Source organism: Pectinophora gossypiella, chromosome 15 (genome assembly GCF_024362695.1).
Source record: "Pectinophora gossypiella chromosome 15, ilPecGoss1.1, whole genome shotgun sequence".
NCBI lineage: Eukaryota > Metazoa > Arthropoda > Insecta > Lepidoptera > Gelechiidae > Pectinophora > Pectinophora gossypiella.
In genome coordinates, this window is record NC_065418.1 from 3821472 (window position 1) to 3843810 (window position 22339).

Genomic DNA, 22339 nt, shown 5'->3' on the forward strand with positions numbered 1-22339 from the left:
CCCTTCATTGACGCCTCTAGAAACTAAAGAAGAAACTAAGGTAAAACAAATGAAAAGTACTTAATGTTAAGGTCGATCAGTCATTTTATTGTTAGATACTTATTATAAAACGTTTTTGTTTATAGGTTGTTGTTGATGAAGTCCAAGAAGGATGAGACTCTAGCGAAGGCGGCGGGGCGACCGGCCTGGCAGCCGTCGGGAGATCCAAATGACGTGACGCCAACCTGGACACGTACGGAATATGATTAGTAAACAAGCACATTCTACACTTACTAAGTTAGGTACATTGCCATGCCATGTGACCAAGCTTAAGCTTAAGGCTGCGTTTTCATTGACGCGGAGCTCTGCGGAGATGTGCAGGAATCGACCAATCACCGTGAGGGAGAGAGTGACAGAGCGTCTTTGTTTTTCGCTCTCTCGAACACTGTGAATGGTCAAATCCGCACATCTCCGCTCTTCTTCGCCCATCTCCAATTCGAGGATCCCGAGATACCAATATATTTATCCATCTCCGCGTCAGTGGAAACCCGGCCTAAAGCGACAACTAATCACCGCTTAACGCTACGACACGGCTCACCACCTTTGGTCTTCGGTTCATCTTGCTATGAATGTTCCTCTGACTACCCCAATTGGGATCAAAGGTAAAAAAAATAAGTAGATTTTTTTATAGGTAACTCTTTCAACCCAGGGATAAATACTTGGGATCTGGACATCACCTGTAGACCTTCCTGTAGACGTTTTTTTTCTTCTGGCTTCCGCGGCTAGCGACCAGAAAGTGTTATAGGCTACAGTCATATGTGAACTTACCAAGATAGGTTGGTTGTTCCTAGTGACGACGAGGGGTCCGCCGGAGTCGCCGTTACAGGTGCTCCTGCCACCAGCGCCGCTGATGCAGATGTTGCTGCTCTGCACGATGATGGGGAAGCTCAGAGAGCACTGCGCGTTGGTGATGATCGGCAGGCTCACTTGGCTCAAGAACTGGTTGGCGCTGATGCTGCCTCCTGGGATTAGTAACCGTTTTGTTTTTTATCAATGAGGATACGGATGTGAATGAACAGAGGCCGAGGAGGACTTCAGAAGAGTCCATTAATCCATCCATGAGTCCATTCGTCATTTTATGTTAATATTTTTCTATGAGTAGATGAAAATCAAAAATTGCAGAACTGTATAAGAAGTGATGTGCATACCCTACAGAAATACAAAATACCTACTTTTCGATGCTAGTTGTATACTCTAAGAATAGATGAGGACCCAATATGCATCCTTGCGTAGTACTCGTTTTAACAAGAGATTCCAATATATTCATGCATTTATTTATTCGTTTTGGTATCTAATTAAGTAGTAACTAAGTATCTAGAATTTATATTTATTTTTAGTTTTAATTTAGTAGAGGGGGTTAAAAAGCCACATCAAAGTAATTCACCTAAAAAAGAAGTAATATTGCTATTTGACACTTGTTTGCATTGCGCACTTTTATATGCGCAAATGTCAAATTGCAATATTGTTTGTTTAGATGAATTGCTTCGATGTGGCCTTTTTAATTCCCCAGTTCTCACCGTCTTGGGTTAATCCAAAGCCGGACGCTACACCGATTTCTCCGACAAAGGTCTCACTCGCTAGAGCTCCAGTGGGCAGAGCAATTGGAGCGATGATGTCTGTAAAAATAAAATAGAGAATTTTTTTATATATTTTTAATTGTTACTGGCAATAAAATTATTTTATTCTTATTCTATTTAGTATACCAACAGGGCTAACATGCGCAATGTGCGGCCACTTACTGGCGTATTTATTTGAAGATTACGTAACACAAAATCTTGGAGTTGAAATACATACTTGAGAAAGTAACAGCAGAAGGCAGGCGGATAACGCTGATATCGTTGCGGGCGAGGAGAGGGAACCAGCTGGGATGGTTGACGACGTCGGTACTCTGGATTCTGGTGCCTCCGCTGAACAGCAGGGTGGACCCGAGGATGACGGTGAACCTCCATGCACGGTTGATGCCGTCGAACCAGCAGTGGGCGGCCGTCAGCACGCGGTTGTTCGAGAGCAGGGATCCTCCACACACACCCTGGCCTTGGAAACCTTCGAGGTCGATGAGAAGACCAGCCTAATGGCGAAAATAATATTGCATCATCACATCATCGAAACATCAAAAGTATCAGTAGATAAGTGCATCATCGAAACTATTGTTATTTATATCTCTAGCGTTATCCGCTTACCTGATCAGAAGATTTGTATTCTATAGAATCGACTACCAATCTGTCCTTCCAAGGCGAAGGAAAAACCAGCTCAATTTACAGGTTACAAAATTATTTTTACATAAAGTAACAATTATGATAGTTTGATTAGATATTTTTTAGGTAAGTTGGTGTATATAGGTAATAGCCATGATGAATACAATCAGTAGAACGTTATGTTTTTTATTTACGGATATGTACGTAGATATACGCAGACGAGTGTGTGCGCCTGCGTTTTGCGCGAACGTCTTAAGTTTAGGTTAATATATCCTGCGTATGACCATCATAATTCTCTTATGAAATTTTAATCAACTTTTAAAACTGTAGGTACCAACCTGCCATGGGATCTCTCCTAGAGAAGCGGGTGACCCTCCGACGATTCTGGACGGGTTGGACAGGAATTCTTCTTCGGCTGCTTTGATTTTCTCTGCCAATGGGATACCATATTTGGCCAGGTATCCATACGCAGTGTTCTCTTCTGGCACCACCGACCCACAAGCCACGGCGGCCAAGGCAAACAACACTACGAAAGATTTCATTTCCGGTGGATAAAATTATACTATTTAATGTTATTTCGGATCATGCCCTTTTATATTGACTGATTTGACTTGGATTTGATAACAAAATCTACTTAAATACTACGTGTTAATCACGGGATTAACATACAAAAATGACGATAGGGTTTTACCAAATTCAGGTGCAAAGTAATGAATCAAGATAAATATACTGGAAATTGTGACCGACCTACACTTATAAGGGTGCCTAGATATTGGCATATTAAGGTTTTATGTTGATTCTTTTCCACACACTGGGTCCTCGTCCCGTTTATGCGAATTTTTCGATCTGCAATGCCATGAATCATGTCGAGATGCCTAGGTTGGGGTTACTGTACGGCTGTAGGTAATATTTCTTGGACAGTTACGGTCACGAGCATTAATATGTATACACTTTGGTACCATTTCACATTAACTTTTTTGACAAATTGAACAGTAAGTCTTACTAAATGTCAAATATGTTAGAGCGACAGAGTCCTAAAGTGGGTACATTAGTTTTCAACATAGTCTGTAAGCTTTATTATTATAACCTATTCATGAGGTGAAGCAGCATCATAAATAACTAAAAAATATAGGATGGATCGCTTCGAGAAACGTGGTTCCTTTTTGAAACTCTATTATCAGCATAGAGTTTCTGCCAAGTCCAACTATGTTTATAATCCTAAGAATCCGATTACTTGTAGTAATTAATTTTACGAAAATTAAGTACAGTTAGATTGATAAAATCATTATACATTTACTTCTTAATATTAAAATTTGAACATATATGAAATGTGAGACTTGAAACTAAAAAAAAGCACCAGCTCGGCTAATGTCGTATCGACCCACATGAGGAGCAATATATTCTAAGTTCCAGATTGTGTTTTATCGTCACAACTAATCTCGTGATTAAATTAAAAACACGGAGAATCCGAATTGACATTTTATCGTTTATTATACAAATAAACAATAAATAATCTGTCTGCAAATGATGGTTTTACCTACAAAAATTTTATTGTGGATTCTAATAAATCTACTTACTTACTTGTTTTTTATTTAACAATAGTTTAAGGATCTCAGGCGCTAGGATTGTTCGGACATGTAGAATGAATGAATGAAAGCATGATTACGAAAAAGATTTACGATTACGATACGGTACCATTGGAAGACGAAGGCTTAGCCGTACGTACAGCGATCCAGGATGTTTTAAAGAAAGGCCAGGTCAACGCCAGGTCACTCCATTGATGAGAGCGGAAGCGAAAGTGGTGAGTCAGGATTGTAGTAAATGGAATTCCGTGGGCTTTGCCTACTCTAACGCGAAATAGGCGTGATCGTATGTATGTAGTTTAGCATTATGGAGACACACAGGCTGACACGATCCACGTAATCTCTGTTAGGGTGGACAGCATCATAAGTCCCAGTCCCACTAATCGCTACACCTATAGTTGTCCTATAAGATCGATATGTTAAAACGTATGATGACAGGTCAGAGGCTGACCTATAGATAATCCAACATTTTGAGCACATTCAACTCCCTAGTGTTATCCCATTGTTTTGAGTCCGCTTACCTAACCTGAAGATGTGTTTGACAGATCCGATTTTTTTACTGTACTGGGCTAACCCGTATAGGGCTGGTTTTCCCTTCGCGGGTTGGATGGTCAGACAGGCAGTCAAATTTTCAGGTTAGGTAAGCGGACCATGTGTCTACACTCAGCGGGATCCCCTGTCTGGAAGACATAAGAGTGATGCAGAGAATTAGATCTGAATTTGTTCTACTGAATTATCCTGAAAACAGAATTTGTTCCGTTAAAAAAACGGAAATACAAAGTTTTCTAACCGACCTCCAGCCAGCGGGATATTTCCCAAAGTTAAGTCTGATGAAGTATAAATTGGTATTAACTTTTAGATCTGTATTTATTCTGTTCAACAAAACAATAAAACTACTTCTGACGTCCTTACTTCAGCTACAATCAAGCTGCAATGAAACCTCCAGTCAGCGGGATATTTTCCAAAGTTATGTCTGATGAACTAAAAATTGATATTAACTTTTAGATCTGTATTTATTCTGTTCAACAAAACAAAAAAAATACTTCTGACGTCCTTACTTCAGCTACAATCAAGCTGCAATGAAACCTCCAGTCAGCGGACTTTTTCTCTCAATGACATTCCTTTGGTAACTTTTACACTAAAATAATATCGTTCAAATTCTATACTTTTTAATTTAAGCACTAGATGTACGAATAGGTAATTTAAGTGAAATTATAGTCGTAAATAGGTAATTTTTTATTAGATTAGTGTAAAAGTTACAAAAGAATGTCATTGAGAGAAAAAGTCCGCTGACTGGAGGTTTCATTGCAGCTTTATTGTAGCTGAAGTAAGGACGTCAGAAGTAGTTTTTTTGTTTTGTTGAACAGAATAAATACAGATCTAAAAGTTAATACCAATTTATACTTCATCAGACTTAACTTTGGGAAATATCCCGCTGGCTGGAGGTCGGTTAGAAAACTTTGTATTTCCGTTTTTTTAACGGAACAAATTCTGTTTTCAGGATAATTCAGTAGAACAAATTCAGATCTAATTCTCTGCATCACTCTTATGTCTCCCAGACAGGGGATCCCGCTGAGTGTAGACACATAAGCGGACCCTGTGAAAATCGGGATAATGCCGACTGTCTGACCTTCCAATTCCAAAAGGGAAAAATAGCACAAGGTTATGTACATCAGAAAAAAGCTCTCGGGGACGTAAGTTTTCTAACGACTTTTTCCTTCACAATTTTTTTTTTGACGTGATTTATTGTAGATTTGCCGCAGATGGCATTAACTACTTGGCCGGACAAATGGGGAGCGCTGAAGGCTCTCACCCGGTTGAAGGCTCTCATCCGATTAGTTTTTAGTAGTTTTCTTCACGAGTGTATGTACGTATGTTTACATTATTTGATTGGTTATTATCCTTAAATAGGTATTTTCATTGAGAAAATAAATCGGAACGCGACTGATAAAGAAAAGATAAGAATCTTAATAAATAATTATGACGATATGTAAGGGAATCTGATATAGATCAGCTGTATTCCCTCTTATCACATGTTATCATTGTAGTACTTCGTATAAAACACGTCAATAGTATACTTGACGTATCTGTTGTGGCACTAAACTCGCATAATGAAGTTGGTTATAATTGTTCTGGCCCTGGCGGCTTTGGCGAAGGCAACAGAGTTGCCCAGCAATACTGTTTATGGATATTTGGAGAAGAGTATCCCTGCCGCGGAGAAGATTAGGAAGGCTGAAGAAGAATATCTGTCGCAACAACGGATCATCGGAGGAGTCCCGGCCGCGGCGGGACAGTACCCATGGCAGGTGAGGTCCTTTTAAATACAGATCATAGAGTTATCATCATAGATGAGACAGGAAAATTAGAAAGCTAAACAGCAAGCTATATTAAACAGTGTAATATAAATATAAATAAAATCTTTAGTTGCAAGTAAACAAAAGGTGGTAAGGGGGATAAGGAAGATTTAAACAAATTTTGTTGCACATACAGAAAAGACAAAAACAATGCAATACCAAATAGATCTAGCCGCTTTGATGATGATGTTAGAATATAAACAAAACCGCTGCTGAACCGAGCGTGATTCAGAAGATATAGATATAGCAGATGCAATACACATTGCAGAAGTGAATAATAAAAATAAAGTTTCTTCTATCATGTGGGTTGTGAGGTGGATTACCAACCTCATCAAACCTGGTGTCGGGGTTATTATTGAGCCGCCAAAGGTCCCTGACATGACGACTACTTACATCAGAAAGTAGTCACAGGGACCAACGGCTAAACGCGCCATCTTACTTTCGGACAATCAGGTGACCAGCCTGTAATGTCCTAACCAAACTAGAGATCACAAAGTGATTTTTGTGATATGTCCCCACCGGGATTCGAATTCGAGCCCTCGGCATCATGAGCCCAGAGCTCAAGATATAACTTACTGACTCAAATTGGCGCATGCAGCTCTTGTCAAACCGGGACGAGCATATTAACACTTACACTAATGGATCCTCGGGACGTTGCGAATTTCATCATACCATTTATTCAACGTATGTCTCTCATATTACCAGGCTGGCCTTCTGATTGACTTGATCGGCCTGGACGGCATCGGCGTGTGCGGCGCGTCTCTACTGAACGCCCGCCGTCTGGTGACAGCCGCCCACTGCTGGTTCGACGGCCGCAACCAGGCGTGGCGGTTCACCGTGGTGCTGGGCTCCCCGTTCCTCTTCAGCGGAGGCGTCAGGGTCGAGACCAGCGCCGTCGTCACCCATCCTAACTGGACCCCCTCCCTCATCAGGAACGACATTGCTGTCATCTACCTCCCCAACAGTGTGCCTCTTGGCCGTGAGTAACATTGATCAATCATCTGGGGGGTTAAAAACGCCACAGAAGCAATTCATCTAAAAAAAAAAAAAACAATATTGCAATTTGATATTTGCGCATATAAAAGTAAACTAAGTGCGTAATGTAAACAAATGTCAAATAGCAATATTGCTTTTTAGTTGAATCGCTTCGAAGATCTCATTAATTACTGAAAAATGTCTTGTGCATTTTCGTTAATTTTCTATATTGAATTTAATATAGACAATAAGAAAAACAGATGAGGACCTAATTCAAAACCTTTTTTCTCTTCTTACACAGAGTTTATCGCTCCAGTCACTCTGCCAGGTATTAGAGAGCTGGACCAGACCTTTGCTGGAGTTAGTGCCGTCGCTTCTGGTTTCGGCCTTACCCAAGACGGTGAGTACGCAACTGCGACCAATAAAGAAAAAATTGTATGTATCGATGCGTATGTACCGTAGTCCTAAGTTATACCTTAACAATTGGTATTCTCTTTTAAAATCGGTACGAGACAATGAATACAATTGGCAAATTCTACAGGTGGCAGTGTGAGCGGCACCCTGAGCCATGTGCGCCTGAACGTGATCACCAACAGCGCGTGCTCCTGGGCGTTCCCGCTCATCCTGCAGTCCAGCAACCTTTGCACCAGCGGCGTGGGCACCGTGGGCGCCTGCAGCGGGGACTCCGGCGGCCCTCTCGTTATCGAGGGCAACAACGGAAGCATTCTGGTAACGATTTTGTTTCCTAAAGCATTGTTTTTGTCGTGTTTCCAAAACATTATAATCTTCGAGTTTTCAATCCTAGGGTGAATCATGTTAGGCAAGCGTGTCTCATCTTAAACTTGTAAGACCGAATCATCATCAGCATCTCCCAAGCATTATCCCGTTTTTCGCAGGGTTCGGTTACCTAACCTGAAGATTTGACAGGACCGGACTCGTATGACCGAATGTTCTTTTAAAATCGACATCCCATTAAGTTTACCTGTTGTGTCTGGAAATCTGGGCCGCAAGAGGTTAAGCCTTTTGATTATGACCAAAAGCGCATTGAAAAAAAGCATTATTTTAGATTTGCCATTCAAATAATAGATAATCTCCTTATATTTATGTTCCTTATTCAGCGCTAGGACTGACCAAGAAATTAGTTACTATGCTGACCCAAGCAACTCAAGCGACATGATTGACAATAACAGTTTTAGCATATAGTTTCGTTAGCTAGGCACTCATATGACACTTTTTGGTGTTTGAACCCAGTACCTTTGTTTGAGTTGTATAAACAAACCAACATTTATTTCAGATCGGCGTGGTGTCCTTCGGGTCTGGGCTGGGTTGCGAAGCCAACCTCCCCTCAGTCTTCGTCAGGGTTACATCTTTCCTGGACTTCCTCCACCAGCATATTTCTTGGTGAATTAACACCAACAATGATCATTTGAAATACTTGAACGACTTAAACCAGAGAAGAAGAATTGAATAAATATTTTTTGCAAAATAATATGTTTTATTACATTTGTCTCCCTTTACGACGTGACCTTGTAAAAAACCTTTGTGTCATAACCTGTAATTTCCCTTTGAAGAAATATGTAAGTACGAGAATTGGTAGATTTTGGTTTGTTATCACTACGCAAAGTCTACTAAAAAAGTCGCTTTTTCTGTCCCTATATCCTTATGTACGCTTAAATCTTTAAAACTACGCAACTGATTGAGATGCCGTTTTTTAATAGATAGAGTGATTCAAGAGGAAGGTTACTAAATAGTGGAGAAATACTGTTATTTTTGAGGTTTTTAATGTGATGTCGTAAATAAATTCATTTTTTCCTCAGCATTACACCCGAGCGAAGCCGGGACGGGTAGCTAGTAATATAATAATCGAGAGCGGAAACTAAAAGCCGTGTTTCGTCGTTCACTCCATCTTCGTAATCATTTTATTTTAGGTTCCTAAGTTACATTTTCAAATAATTATCATGACATTGAGATAGAAACGAACGAACGAAGCGAACTAATTGGTTCCTAAAATATGCGCTAGATGGCGCTTGTCCAACCTGATCATCTAAGTCAAAGGACGTGACACCATTTGAGTTGGATGACCAGGTTAGTCTGTAATACACGAGACCTAGCAAATAGTCAGGTTGGATAGCAGACCTTGTGAAATTCTAGGGTTATGATGAACGCTGGCGCCATGCACATACTTAGGCATATCGAAACCCAAGGAGGGATCTGGTTCTAGAGTAGGTTCTTATTATTACTTCATAAAAAATTGGGATGGTATGCGATATCGAGGCAGACCACCAGCCCGGTAGTCGCATGACATTGTGAGGTACGACGGAAAGCAATGGATGAGACTTGCACAGGACCGGAAAGGATGGCGGAACAGAGATGCCTATATACAGCAGTGGGTGGATTGGATACATGCTGAGTAGATAGAAAGAATTTGAGAACAGAGTTTTTGTTATTATAGACTTAGACTTACTGATGTAAGTACGTAGTCGTTACATGAGCCATGTCAGGAGCTTTGGCGGCTCAATAATAACCCTGACACCAGGGTTGATGGGGTTGGGAATTACGCGTATCGTAATTTATATACTGTGACTCGTAAGTCATCACTCGTCACGTTGGTCTAACAGGAAGTTCGGTGAGGCGTTGATACTTAGTTCACCTTGCTATGAATGTACCTCTGACTACCCCAATTGGTCAAGTAAGTAAGTAGTCGGTATGTTTTATTTTTGTACGAGAATAAGTTACACAGAGAGACAAGATTAATTCGTATTCTTCTCTCGTGTGGGTTGTGATATGCGAGCCAAATTAAACAAAGCATGTTATTTTACAAAAATATTTATTAATTGTTTTTTCCTCTAAATTTTTCACTCAATATTCTTGTTTTTAATGTTTACCAAAAAAAATGTAGGTAGATGAAGTCGAGGAAAGACGTGACTCTGACAAAGACTGAGGGAAGGTTGGCTTCGCAACCCAGCCCAGACCCGAAGGACACCACGCCGATCTGAAATAGAAGTTCATTTGTTTACACAACCCAAAAATGTCACAGAAAGGTGATAGAGTAAAAGTTATTATGCCCGCTAATAAGCTACCTAGCAAGCTGGCTTAAATTGTTTGTGTGAATTAAGACACTATCTTCCCTAAGTTGGTCGCATCCCAGCCCCGATTCGAAGGACATCACGCTATAGACGTTAGAGTTACATAAATGCACACCTCGGACACTTCACACAAACACCTCGTTTTACACAGACACTACACATCGACGTTATCGTACACGCGCATCTGTGTGTGTGACGTCGGACGCCCATACGATTGAAGACTACAGTAAGACCAAAGGGGAATGAGGCAAACTTAGCTCAGTCGCTGGTGGGGAGCGGAGAGTTGCCGTATACGTTGTTTTATTTCTTATTCTATAACAATAGTCAATAGCTTTGGAAGGCAAGTTGGTCCTGGTTATTACTTACTGATGTTAGTAAGTAGTCGTTACATAAGCCATATCAGGGGTCTTTGGCGGGTCGGGTTGATGAGATTGGTGATCCACCTCACAACCCATAGGATAGAAGAAGAAGACTTATTATAGGTTCTCGTTTGGCCACAATCATACCTTGTTTGTAAGATGTGGCATAAGGTGGGAGACGATTACCTATTCAAATTCAAATTCAAAAATACCTTTATTCAGTAGGTAACGTCGTCAATTTTTACATAACGAACGTCTCATCCGCCTAAAACTACTGAAACTTCTCACAACCTGTATAGCCGGGGAAAAGAAGCTGCAAGAAAAACCTCGGCACAGGGCCCTGGACGTTATTATTACACTAGCTTGGAAAACTCCTAGATTACCCATCTCATGTTTTATTAGAAATATGCCAAAATACAAGCAACATAGTTACCAGAATGTTTCCGTGGTTGCCCTGGGTGACGAGAGGGCCGCCGGAGTCGCCGATGCAGGCACCCACCGTGCCCGCGCCGCTGGTGCACAGGTTGCTGGGCTGCAAGATGCCCGGGAATGCCGACAAGCATGCGTCGTTGGTGATGACGTTCAGTTCCACGTGCTTCAGGATGCCGCTCACGTTGCCGCCTGACGGAATATAGCAATGGGTCTTTTCAGGCTACGTTCCCCAAAAATAATAAAGATGCCGCTGTCTAAGGTTTAACGTGATAACCACCTATTAAACTGGCTATATACGTCCCACTGCTGGGCACAGGCCTCCCCTCAATCGACCGGAGGGGGTATGGAGCATACTCCACCACGCTGCTCCACTGCGTGTTGGTGATAACCACCTATTTTATCATTACTCGGGTACATAATTATTCAAAAATACAATGTAATGTGAGAAGCATACATAAAAAGAATTGTTGCTTGATATTTGGATCACATTATAATTATGTAGAATTATATTGCTACCTATATAGCATCTCTTTATTTTGATCTGAATAATAATAGGTGGAAGATGTAATTGTGCCTGGGTGTAATATAAAGGGTCATTATTTATACCAAAAGTAAAGATGCATATGTCTGTTAGCCATGAAATTAGAAGGTTAAACGAAGGAAAATCGCTACAGCGCCATCTATTGTTTTTGAGGATCGTAGCCTGAAAAGTCCATCATAGTGTAGTATAAAATTCCGATTAAGACTATAGTTTTAATGTTTGGTGCTCAGCAGTGCGGCTTCATGGTCATCTGATCCCACATAAAAATCGTCCCGCGGGCTGAATGACCCCTTTCGATTTTTTGCGTGGGTGAGTGGACTTGACTCAACCCGCGGGCTCAGACGACTACTACATTCAACCAAAGGGTCTACTCGGCCCGCGGGCTCAGACGACTACTACATTCAACCAAAGGGTCTACTCGGCCCACAGATTTATAATAGTAATAAAATATACATATCTCTTCTTGTAAATTAAATTAGTTTCACTGTGTACACCTACAACGTGTATCAAATAAGTAAAGAAAATAGGAAAGGCTCAAATACCTACATCCTTTAGCGGTAGAAATTGGTCAACTGAACCCGCGGGCTAAGTAAACCCTTTAGTGGTAGAGAGTGGTCGACTGAACCCGCGGGCTCAGTTGTCCAGACAGGTGGAACGACTCACCCACGCAAAAAATCGAAAAGGGTCATTCAGCCCGCGGGACGATTTTTATGTGGGATCAGATGACCATGAAGGGAGCAGTGCAGCACACCTCGACTTTTGTCTGTCATCTCGTTTGTCATTACTCCCGCATATAATGTACATATGTCTTTGAGATGTGGTGTAATAGACGATATAGTGACTAAGATTGAGAAGGGAATGTTAGGTTGGTTTGGACACGTAGAGCGGATGAAGGATAATATAATTGCAAAAGCGGTATATAAAGCGAAAGTTGATGGTAGGGCTGGCAGAGGAAGACCAAGAAGGACTTACGATGACCAAATTAGAGATGTCCTTAGAAAAGGTTTAATACTATCTACTCTGAACCGGCGTGCGTGTATGAAGCGATTGATGAATGTGGAGGAAGCAAGAAAAGTGTGTCAGGATCGAAGCAAATGGGATTCTATAGTCTCTGCTTACCCCGGTGGGAAATAGGCGTGAGTTTATGTATGTATGTATGTACTGTTTCTTTTATTCCCAGTGTTGTACTCACCGTCTTGGGTAAGACCGAAACCAGAAGCGATGGCATTAACTCCAGCAAAGTCCTGGTCTATGTCCATAAAACTTGGCAGATTGACTGGAGCGATGAATTCTGTACAAGAGAATACAACTTATGAGATATACTAAGTAGGTAGCTTTTTTATATTTACAAGATTAAACACAAATCAAAAATACAGCATAAATTTTAACATAACATAAGCTCACAACTGTATCCCATTCCCGACGACCCGATTACTCTAGCCATAGAGGCAGCCAATCAGCTCGCGACACCAAACACTTCAGGGCCCCGATACCGACCCCGCCGGCGTGGTCGACGATTTCCCTCATTCAGCGCTTATCGCTATCAACCCACTAGGGTCGATTAATTCTTTCAAATATTTTTCCTCTCAGACGACGCCCTGAGCCGAGGTTTGCGCCCAACTGGGCACCCTCAGGCCTGTTGTCTTAAACGTTGTACCGGGTGAGAGCCTTCAGCGCTCCCCATTTGTCCGGCCAAGTATTTAATGCCATCTGCGGTAAATCTACAATAAGTCACGTCAAAAAAAAAGACTATATCCCAATGGGGTAGTCAGAGGTACATACATTGCAAGACAAACTAAGTACCTACCCATACCTCACCACGCTTTCTGTTATACAATATTTTATTAAACGTTTTATTACATAACCATATATTATTACGTGCGAGATATCTGTTAGTAATAATCTGTATATTATACATATACAGGGTGTTAGTTTTTTTTCTGTCATAGAATTCCACTTGATATCAAATCAGAATCATGGTCTGAATCATCCCCCTCAGTATTCGTTACGATGTCACTAACAGCCTGTATACATTATATTAGTTTTGTTATTTACTTGATTGTGCATGCTGTGACGATTTGTAATTGAGCTAGTTCTTTTTTTGAATTTGAATTTTGAATACTTATTTACTTCTTTTTTTTAAATAACTTATAAGTTGTCCGTAATAAATAAAATACTTAAAAAGAAAATAAAAATCTGATTATGTGTTTTTGTTAATTAGTTAAAAAAGCGGCCTCGGTTCAAAATATCTACCCATAATGCTAAACAAAACAAAGGCTTGGCAGACAACTTATTATTTATTGATTTTATTTATTATTAATTGGTTACGATTTGCCTAAATACGCGATTAAAGTATTGGTATTCTCCGTGGCAACTAGATATTGCATGATTGCACTTTTTATCTTTGATTTCGGTAATGATACTGATAAGTTTTTACGCATTTCTTATAATACTCTGAAAGACGGAAATCCACATGTTATCGAAGATATTTATCGTTAATTAAGTCGTATGAATGATTTCATTTCTTGAACTGAAACCTGTAATCTTTGTTCGTCTTATAAATAATCACATGTACATGAAAATCGATACCTATTTCAGTTCTAAGTTTAAAATTCTATTCGAATTCACTTTTCAGCTTGCGTTCCCCAAAAATAATATACATGGCGCTGATCACATTTAACGTGATATTTACCTATTTTGTCATTGCTCGGGGTACACAAAAAAAAAGTGGTTGCTTGTTATCTAGATCACAAGCAACAGAACAGCAGATCAGCAGAGCAGCAGATCTAGTGGCTGCAAGTTGTCTTTGATTACTTGTGGCTCTGCCCACCCCATTAGGGATTACGGGCGTGAGTTTATGTATGTATGTATGTATCTAGATCACATTATGTATATTTATTTATTTATTTAATAAACACACGTAACAGGTTACAGACACAAATCTTATGAAATAATACACTTTTAGAGGTTCAGACTGTAGCCCAATTAAACGTATGCAAGTTATACAATACTATGGTGAGAAAACACGACGCAAATTAAAAGATATTACAATAAAATACACTGGTCAGCAAATAAACCGGGCCACCCGCTCCCGTAGCACTCTAATTCGATTTCCAAAAAAAGTATAAAACTTACAACGGTTTAAGTTATACCTAAAGAAAGTGCATTTTGTGGCGATTAAAATGATTGAAAATTTATTGAAATTTATCGTTTTTATTAAGTGTTTATTAAGCAATTACAATAAAGACTCATTTGCCGGACTGTTTAATCATTGGTAAACGGAAAAACAAAAATGAAAAATAAAGCAAAAAATGAAACGCAAGGCTTAAAAAAGTTTTTGATTAGTATTCGGTATTCCCTCCCCTTGCTCGGATAACTGCCAGCATTCTCGTATTCATCGACCTCACGAGCCTGACGATAAAATCTTGAGGAATTGCATTCCACTCTTCTTCAACAGCGATTCGCAGCTCCTGAAGGTTTGCTGGAACAGGTGATCGGGCCCGAACTCGACGTTTTAGCTCATCCCATAAGTGTTCTATCGGATTAACGTCCGGACTTCGAGCTGGCCAGTCCATCGTACGAATGCCGACGTCACGCAGGTACTGGGTCACCACTTGTGCAACATGAGGTGGTGCATTGTCATGCATCAGTTGCATATCCTGCCCGATAAATCCAGCGTAAGTTATCACATGATCGGCAAGGATTTCAGTAATGTATCGATGAGAAGTCAATCCTCTTGTACCGCCCGTCGGTTCGACGAAAACTAACGCGGTACGTGCGGTTAATGAGATGCCGCCCCAGACCATTACAGATCCCCCTCCATAAGCAACTGTTTCTTCAATACAACACTGAGAGTAACGTTCTCCTGGGCGACGATATACCCTCTGGCGTCGGTCACTTCCATGTAGGCTGACCCTGGTCTCATCAGTGAAGAGTACATTGCCCCACTGCTCTAATGTCCAATCTCTATGCTCTCGAGCGAATTGAAGTCGTGCTCGACGGTGGGCTACCGTCAATTTTGGGCCTGTTGTTGCTCTTTTTGGAGTTAGTTTTCGTTCAGCAAGTCTCCTTCTGACAGTATCTGAACTTATGACCACTTGGCGTTCGTCACGCAGGCTTCGTTGGACTTGAACAGCATTAAGGCGGCGATTTCGCAAAACAGTAAGTTGGATATAACGATTATCTGCTGCTGATGTAGCTCTAGGTCGGCCAGTACCTGGTCGGCGGTCGGATGTTCCAGTCTCTAGGTATCGTCTGTAAACCCGTTGTACCGATGATCTGCTGATTCGAAGTCTCCGAGCGACTTCACGTTGCGAAACGCCTGCTTGAAGTAATGCAACAGCTTGAACGGCTTCCTGAGGTGTCGTATTCATCATTGAATGAAGAAAGTAGCAAAAATACTCGCGTTAGGAGCAAGTGATGAAAGATAACTAAAGAAATTATGAAAAATATCCGACTACCCTCATTGAAGAAAAAGAAACTGAAATCGAAAACTCTAGGCAAAAGAGGGTAAATCGTTAGTATTGTGTTTGTTGTTTAATTTCAATGTGAATTGATGGTAGTTTAGAATAAATTTTAAGTCATTATAATTAACATAAAATGCACTTTCTTTAGGTATAACTTAAACCGTTGTAAGTTTTATACTTTTTTTGGAAATCGAATTAGAGTGCTACGGGAGCGGGTGGCCGGTTTATTTGCTGACCAGTGTATACTTAGCTCCGCAACAACATGGTAACAACTACGATTCATGGATCTACGGACAAATCTTCAGGTGAGCATTATGTTTCTAACAAGAAAACGAATGAAGGCAGAAAAAATATTATTAAAAATATCAATATCCTTGTCATTAACGACAAGGTCGTTGTACTGACGACACATACGGAATCACGATAGAATAGAATAGAATCACGTTGCTACATATATTGCATGTGTTTATTTTGATCAGAATAATAATTTGTGGAAGATGTAATTGTGCCTGGGTGTACTAAAAAGGTCATTATTTATATTTATATGTATATCCATGAAATTAGAAGGTTAAACTGAAGGAAAATCTATACAGAGCCGTCTGCATTGTTTTTGAGGAACGTAGTCCCTCATTAAGAAAGGAAACATCAAATCAAATTTTCGGCCACATCTAGATGAAAGGGATTCTCCCTCGAAGCGTATCCACAAACAATGTCAGTTTGGACTCTGAAGAGGGACTGTCACTCAATCGCCAGACCGGAACAACCCTAGATACACCCTTCCATTTAACACGGACCTCTCATCCCTTACAATCGCTCTTTACAAAGTCAAGGCAATGCGAAGGTCGTGAAATTCTGGTCGTTCCAGTCAAACTCTTAGCTATTCTGACATTGTATTCAGATTCAATTCGCGCACGCCACGTTTGCTTATTCATTTTTGGTTTGAAACTACTTATTTGTATAACAATGGAGATAGTTCATGATATGCTATTTTTCATAGGGAAAAATGCAGATGAGAAGGGAAGGCAATGGAAATAGAGTTACGGACCGTTGTTATTCATGTTAAGGTTCTTTATATTTGCGCTTGTTAGTTATCGGTGCTGTTTCGTTTAGAGACCATCTAATTTTATTCTATGTTATATCTGTCATTTTCTTATTATCTGTCATTTGCCATGAGTTTTTTGTAAATTATTTCTTTTTATTTTGGTGCAATAAAGTATATTTGTATTGTATTTCTTATCCGTCGGTAACTTAAAATAAAACAGTGCGTACTTACTGGAATTAGCACTATTACGAAAATTAAATCTTTTTTTGTTTTTATAGCACTTTCCCGTGTTTAAGGAAACTTACAAAGAGAAAATTTTAATCGAAAAAAAAATAATTGACTCGGACGGAGTTCGGAGAGTCGGGAGTTGAACCCGCAAAAAGTAAGTAAGGTAATCGTTAAGCATCGTGAACTACCGTGGTCTGCAGGACTAATATGCGCAACGTGATAAGATTTTGTCACGGTCATTTTATTAATTCTGACGTTATAATTGTGTCGCTTTGTCGATAGGTACTAATATAATTGAGGAGCTCGGTGGCGCAGCGGTGAACGCGCTCGGTCTGCGATTGTTGAAGTTCAGCAACTTTCGCAAAGGCCGGTCATAGGATGGGTGACCACAAAAAAAAGTTTTCATCTAGAGCTCCTCCGTGCTTCGGAAGGCACGTTAAGCCGTTGGTCCCTGCTGCATTAGCAGTCGTTAATAACCATCAATCCGCACTGGGCCCGCGTGATGGTTTAAGGCCCGATCTCACTATCCATCCATAGGGAAGGCCCGTGCCCCAGCAGTGGGGACGTTAATGGGCTGATGATGATGACTAATATAATATATGAACCCAAATAAGTCATGTAGTTCTGTTAAAATACGATTTCGATAAAATTTATTGAATCAATTGATAATTTTATCACGTTGCGCATATTAACCCTGTTAGTTACGTTGTTACTGTGGTGTCCCTTTATAATAAACGTTTCTTTCTTTCTTTCTTTCTAAATGTTCAACAAAATATAAGTCCTTTGCAATTTATCTCTGCACACCAATACCAAACGTAGCTTTAACTTTTACAGTGGCCTTGTATACAGGGTGTTAGTGACATCGTAACAAAAACTTTGAGGGGTGATTGAGGCCATGATTCTGAGATGATATCAAGTGGAATTTTCCGTCGCAAAAGTATGGAACGAAAAATAATTAAAAAGACACAAAAATTTTCATGAATATTCAGACTGAAAATTCCACTTGATATCAACTCAGAATCATGGTCTGAACTATCCCCCTCAGTATTCGTTACGTTGTCACTAATACCCATACCTACTTGTATGGCTACTGTATGTACTTGTGAGGGGTGTAAGTGACATCGTAACGAATACTGAGGGGGATGATTCAGCTGATTATTCTGAGTTAATATCAAGTGGAATTTTCCATCGCAAAAGTATAGAATTGAAAATAATTTTAAAAAACTAAAAAAAAAAACATGAATTTTGCGACGAAAAATTCGACCTGATATTAACTCAGAATCATGGTCTGAATCATCCCCCTGAGTATTCGTTACGATGTCACTAACACCCTGTATAGCTCTGCCTAGCCTGATAGTCTATCTATCTATTAATTGACTGGTCCAATATGTATTTGAGAAACATGAGAGTGTACACGGCAGCCCATGTCGTACAACAACCACTGATGCGCCGTTCACGGGAATATTTCCAAAGTGGGAAAGTTCCTTTTGTAAAAACTCTTTAATGGTAAGGATTCTTTACACTTTTTTTCAAATTAGGCAAAAAAACAACCTACCACCCACCTACCAACCTATTTGTTACCGAGTCATTACTAGGTAATAAAGCTCTTTATACATAACTTTTATTATTATTATTATTACTGCCGGGAATGTTCCCAAAGTGGGAAAATTCCGAGGTACGCCACATCACTGACAACAATGCAGTTAGATTGGCAACATGGCCGCAGTCTGGTGACATGTCCTGACCCTTAGCCTGCGGTAACGCAGTTGTTGTGGTCTAAGCTAAACAAAACAGAAACTAAACAAAAACAAACAAAATATAGGAAGATTTTTTGTTTTTAAGAATTCGTCTGAAAAGCAATATTGCATTTTAACATTTGCGCATACAAAAGTAAATGCGCAATGGTGATAAATGTCAAATAGCAATATTGTTTTCTTAGATGAATGGCCTTAATTTGGCCTTTTTAACCCCCTGTCAGCAGTGTGCAGTTAGATCGGCTCCTCCTAACATGGCCGAGGTCTCTTCTTCTTATCGTGTGGGTCGTGAGGTAGATTACCAATCCCATCAACCCTGGTGTCAGGGTTACTATTGAGCCGCCAAAGGCCATTGAAATGGCTCATATAACGACTACGTTTTTACAGTAAGCAGTAACCGGGACCAACAGCTTAACGTGCCTAGCCGACCGAGATGGCCGAAGTTAGCTAACACTTCTCGCCTTCGGGTAAATCAGCTTGTAGGTATACAAAGCTAGCCATTATTCCACTACTAGCGCTGATTGGTAATTTCCTAGTGCCGTGATTGATTACCAGGTGCACTGGAGCGCGAAAAATGTATTTATGGAGGGAAGGTTTCAACATATACATCCGCTGACTATGTTGTATATGTATAAGAGGGTAAGGTAGAAACCACAAATCGCTTCCCCTTACGGCCATTTAAGACTAAACCATACAATAAGGAATAATACTATGTTTAGGAGTTCGGTGGCGCAGCGGTTAACGCGTTCGGTCTGCGATTGTTGAAGTAGAGCAACTTTCGCAAAGGCCGGTCATAGGATGGGTGACCACAAAAAAAAAGTTTTCATCTCGAGCTCTTCCGTGCTTCGGAAGGCACGTTAAGCCGTTGGGCCCGGCTGCATTAGCAGTCGTTAATAACCATCAATCCGCACTGGGCCCGCGTGATGGTTTAAGGCCCGATCTCCCTATCCATCCATAGGGAAGGCCCGTGCCCCAGCAGTGGGGACGTTAATGGGCTGGTGATGATGATGACTACGTTTAGAACGGCAACTCTCCGCTCCCCACCAGCGTCTGAGCTAGGTTTAACCCCTCCCCCCGCACATAGTTTAGTCTTTAATCGTATGGCGTCAGACGTGACAAATATTAATATTGCTTTCTTAGATGAATTGATTCGGCCATTTTTAACCCCCTCCTGATAAGGTCGATTTTTCTTTTATTTATAACTTCATTATAATTGACACTCTTGTTACCTATACTATTTGTACATAGTCATATGGAGTGAGCAGGGGACAATCAGTTCCTGCCATAAGTGCGATTCCATGTCTGGAATGATTTTTTAAACAGCTGACAGTGTGGTCCGTCGCACTCTCTGCATTGCGTCCATTCATTCTAGTTTTTGATTATTTGTTTTTTTTTTGAACGACACAGAGAATTCTGTCCTTATGTACATATTATACTTTATTTTTAACCCCCGACGCTACGCTACGCGAAGAGGGATGTTATTATAGAGTTGAAACTCAACTCCTTTTGTTATTCAATTAAATACGATAATATTTGTTAATTGTGTTATTGATATAATGAAGAAAAACCTTATTCAATGGTACATTACTCTTCTTCTACCGTGTGGGTTGTGAGGTGGAGTACCAACCTCATTAACTCTGGTGTCAGGGTTACTATTGAGCCACCAAAGGCCCCTGACATGGATCATGTAACGACTACTTACTTACATCAGTAATTAGTAACCGCGACCAACGGTTTAACGTGCCTTCCGAAGCACGGATCATCTTACTTTCGGTCAATCTGGTGATCAGCCAGTAATGTCCTAACCAAACTAGGGACCACAAAGTAATTTTTATGTTATGTCCCCACCGGGGATCGAACTCGGGACCTCTGGATGAATGGTATGTATGGTACATTCCTAAAATGACCCAAATTTAGAAAACATTGATGACAGTTAGGTAGGTAGGTACTCATGGATGGGAATCTAATTATAAATAATTATTTTTGAAAAAAAAATCCCCTGCACGATTTTTAATTTCTACAAAAATAATTTATATTGAAAGCGTGAAATGGCTTTAAATCAGGCACTAACAAAATACTTGTGAAACCGTTCGCGAGCAGCAAATCGGCTAACGCAGCACGCGCTGACGCCGTCGAACACCGCGCCAATTAACGACCGTCATCGCCGCCGTGTTAACCAATCACGGAGCTCGGAAATCAAGTGGATGTGACGTCAGAGGATAGATACTTAATTATCATTGGCCACAGCGACCAATCACGCGATAATAATAGCGGGAGATTTAAAACAGTCATTCAACGTCGCGTTAACCATTGGTAGAGCTGGGAAATTACGTAGTTATGACCATGGTATAAGAAAACCAGGTATGCTCAAACCTATGACAATCCGCCATTGCTAGCCCTTTGATAACGTAAGTGTTACCACTGTGTTACCATTAAATTGGTATCTCCAACATTCCAAGGACGTTTTGATTATTGAATATTAAGTGAATTACTGACTAATGTATTTAACCTCGTAAAGCCGAGGTTTCCAGAAACGATAGTAAAACAATGGAGTTTGAATTTTAAAAGGACTGTCGGCGTTACAACTTTAATTACTATTACTTGTCACATCAAAACCGAAAATCATTAAAACCGTATTTTTTTTACTAAAGGTTCAAAATTGCCTTGCAAAGTGAATATAAACACATTGGTCGTGGGTAATTTATTTTTTACGCAATGGCAACGCAGGGAGTGATGACCTCACCTGGGCTAACCTTGAAATGTTAGCTGTCAGTTTAGAGCACACGTCTTCTTATACCATGGTTATGACACCATAGATGAAATTACTACCTAATTATCTTTTCAAGACGACGACACATCGATGATTTGACTATGCGACCGAGTAATGCCCGATGGCTGGCTACTGTAAGTATAGTTATCAAAGGGCGTACCTATCAAATATTTTTTCGTATGATTATTGATTAATTTTTTTATAAATAATATTATTACGATCTCATATTTATCAATATAATTTATCTACCTACGATACAGTGTATTTCACCACTGTGTCATTTGTAGATATTATATTTTCCTTCTAGTGATAAAAAATATCGTTAATGTTATATTGCCCGAGCACCTAGAAGTTGATTAAAAAATCGTGTGTAAGTAAGCTCATAAGGTGTCAAATTATTTACCTTAAGACACACATTCCTAATACCAGTCTTTGTACAGTTGCGTGGAAGAAATCCATTTAGACAGCCTATAATTGTACCTTCTTTTATTATAGTTTCTGTTTTTAAGGTTTAC

At 40.1% G+C, this 22339-nt stretch overlaps 3 protein-coding genes across 3 annotated transcripts; 1 reads left to right on the forward strand and 2 right to left on the reverse strand.

The window, feature by feature from the left end:
* Window positions 1-66: 66 nt before the first annotated feature.
* Window positions 67-2811, reverse strand: LOC126373183 (brachyurin-like). The gene is made up of 5 exons (XM_050019227.1): window positions 2573-2811; window positions 1834-2107; window positions 1557-1655; window positions 808-1001; window positions 67-224 (listed from the first exon to the last, which is right to left on the reverse strand). Exons 1-5 carry the CDS (start codon window positions 2774-2776, stop codon window positions 120-122), a joined length of 876 nt encoding a protein of 291 aa, XP_049875184.1. The 5' UTR covers window positions 2777-2811; the 3' UTR covers window positions 67-119.
* A 3081-nt stretch (window positions 2812-5892) lies between these two features.
* On the forward strand, window positions 5893-8625 carry LOC126373184 (brachyurin-like). The gene is made up of 5 exons (XM_050019228.1): window positions 5893-6123; window positions 6877-7150; window positions 7448-7546; window positions 7688-7875; window positions 8441-8625. The coding sequence occupies exons 1-5, from the start codon at window positions 5929-5931 to the stop codon at window positions 8549-8551; spliced, it is 867 nt and encodes a 288-aa protein (XP_049875185.1). The 5' UTR covers window positions 5893-5928; the 3' UTR covers window positions 8552-8625.
* A 1331-nt stretch (window positions 8626-9956) lies between these two features.
* LOC126373439 (serine protease 1-like) lies at window positions 9957-15220 on the reverse strand. Its single transcript, XM_050019597.1, has 4 exons — window positions 15145-15220; window positions 12757-12855; window positions 11025-11212; window positions 9957-10138 (listed from the first exon to the last, which is right to left on the reverse strand). The coding sequence occupies exons 1-4, from the start codon at window positions 15218-15220 to the stop codon at window positions 10028-10030; spliced, it is 474 nt and encodes a 157-aa protein (XP_049875554.1). The 3' UTR covers window positions 9957-10027.
* Between the last annotated feature and the right edge of the window lie 7119 nt (window positions 15221-22339).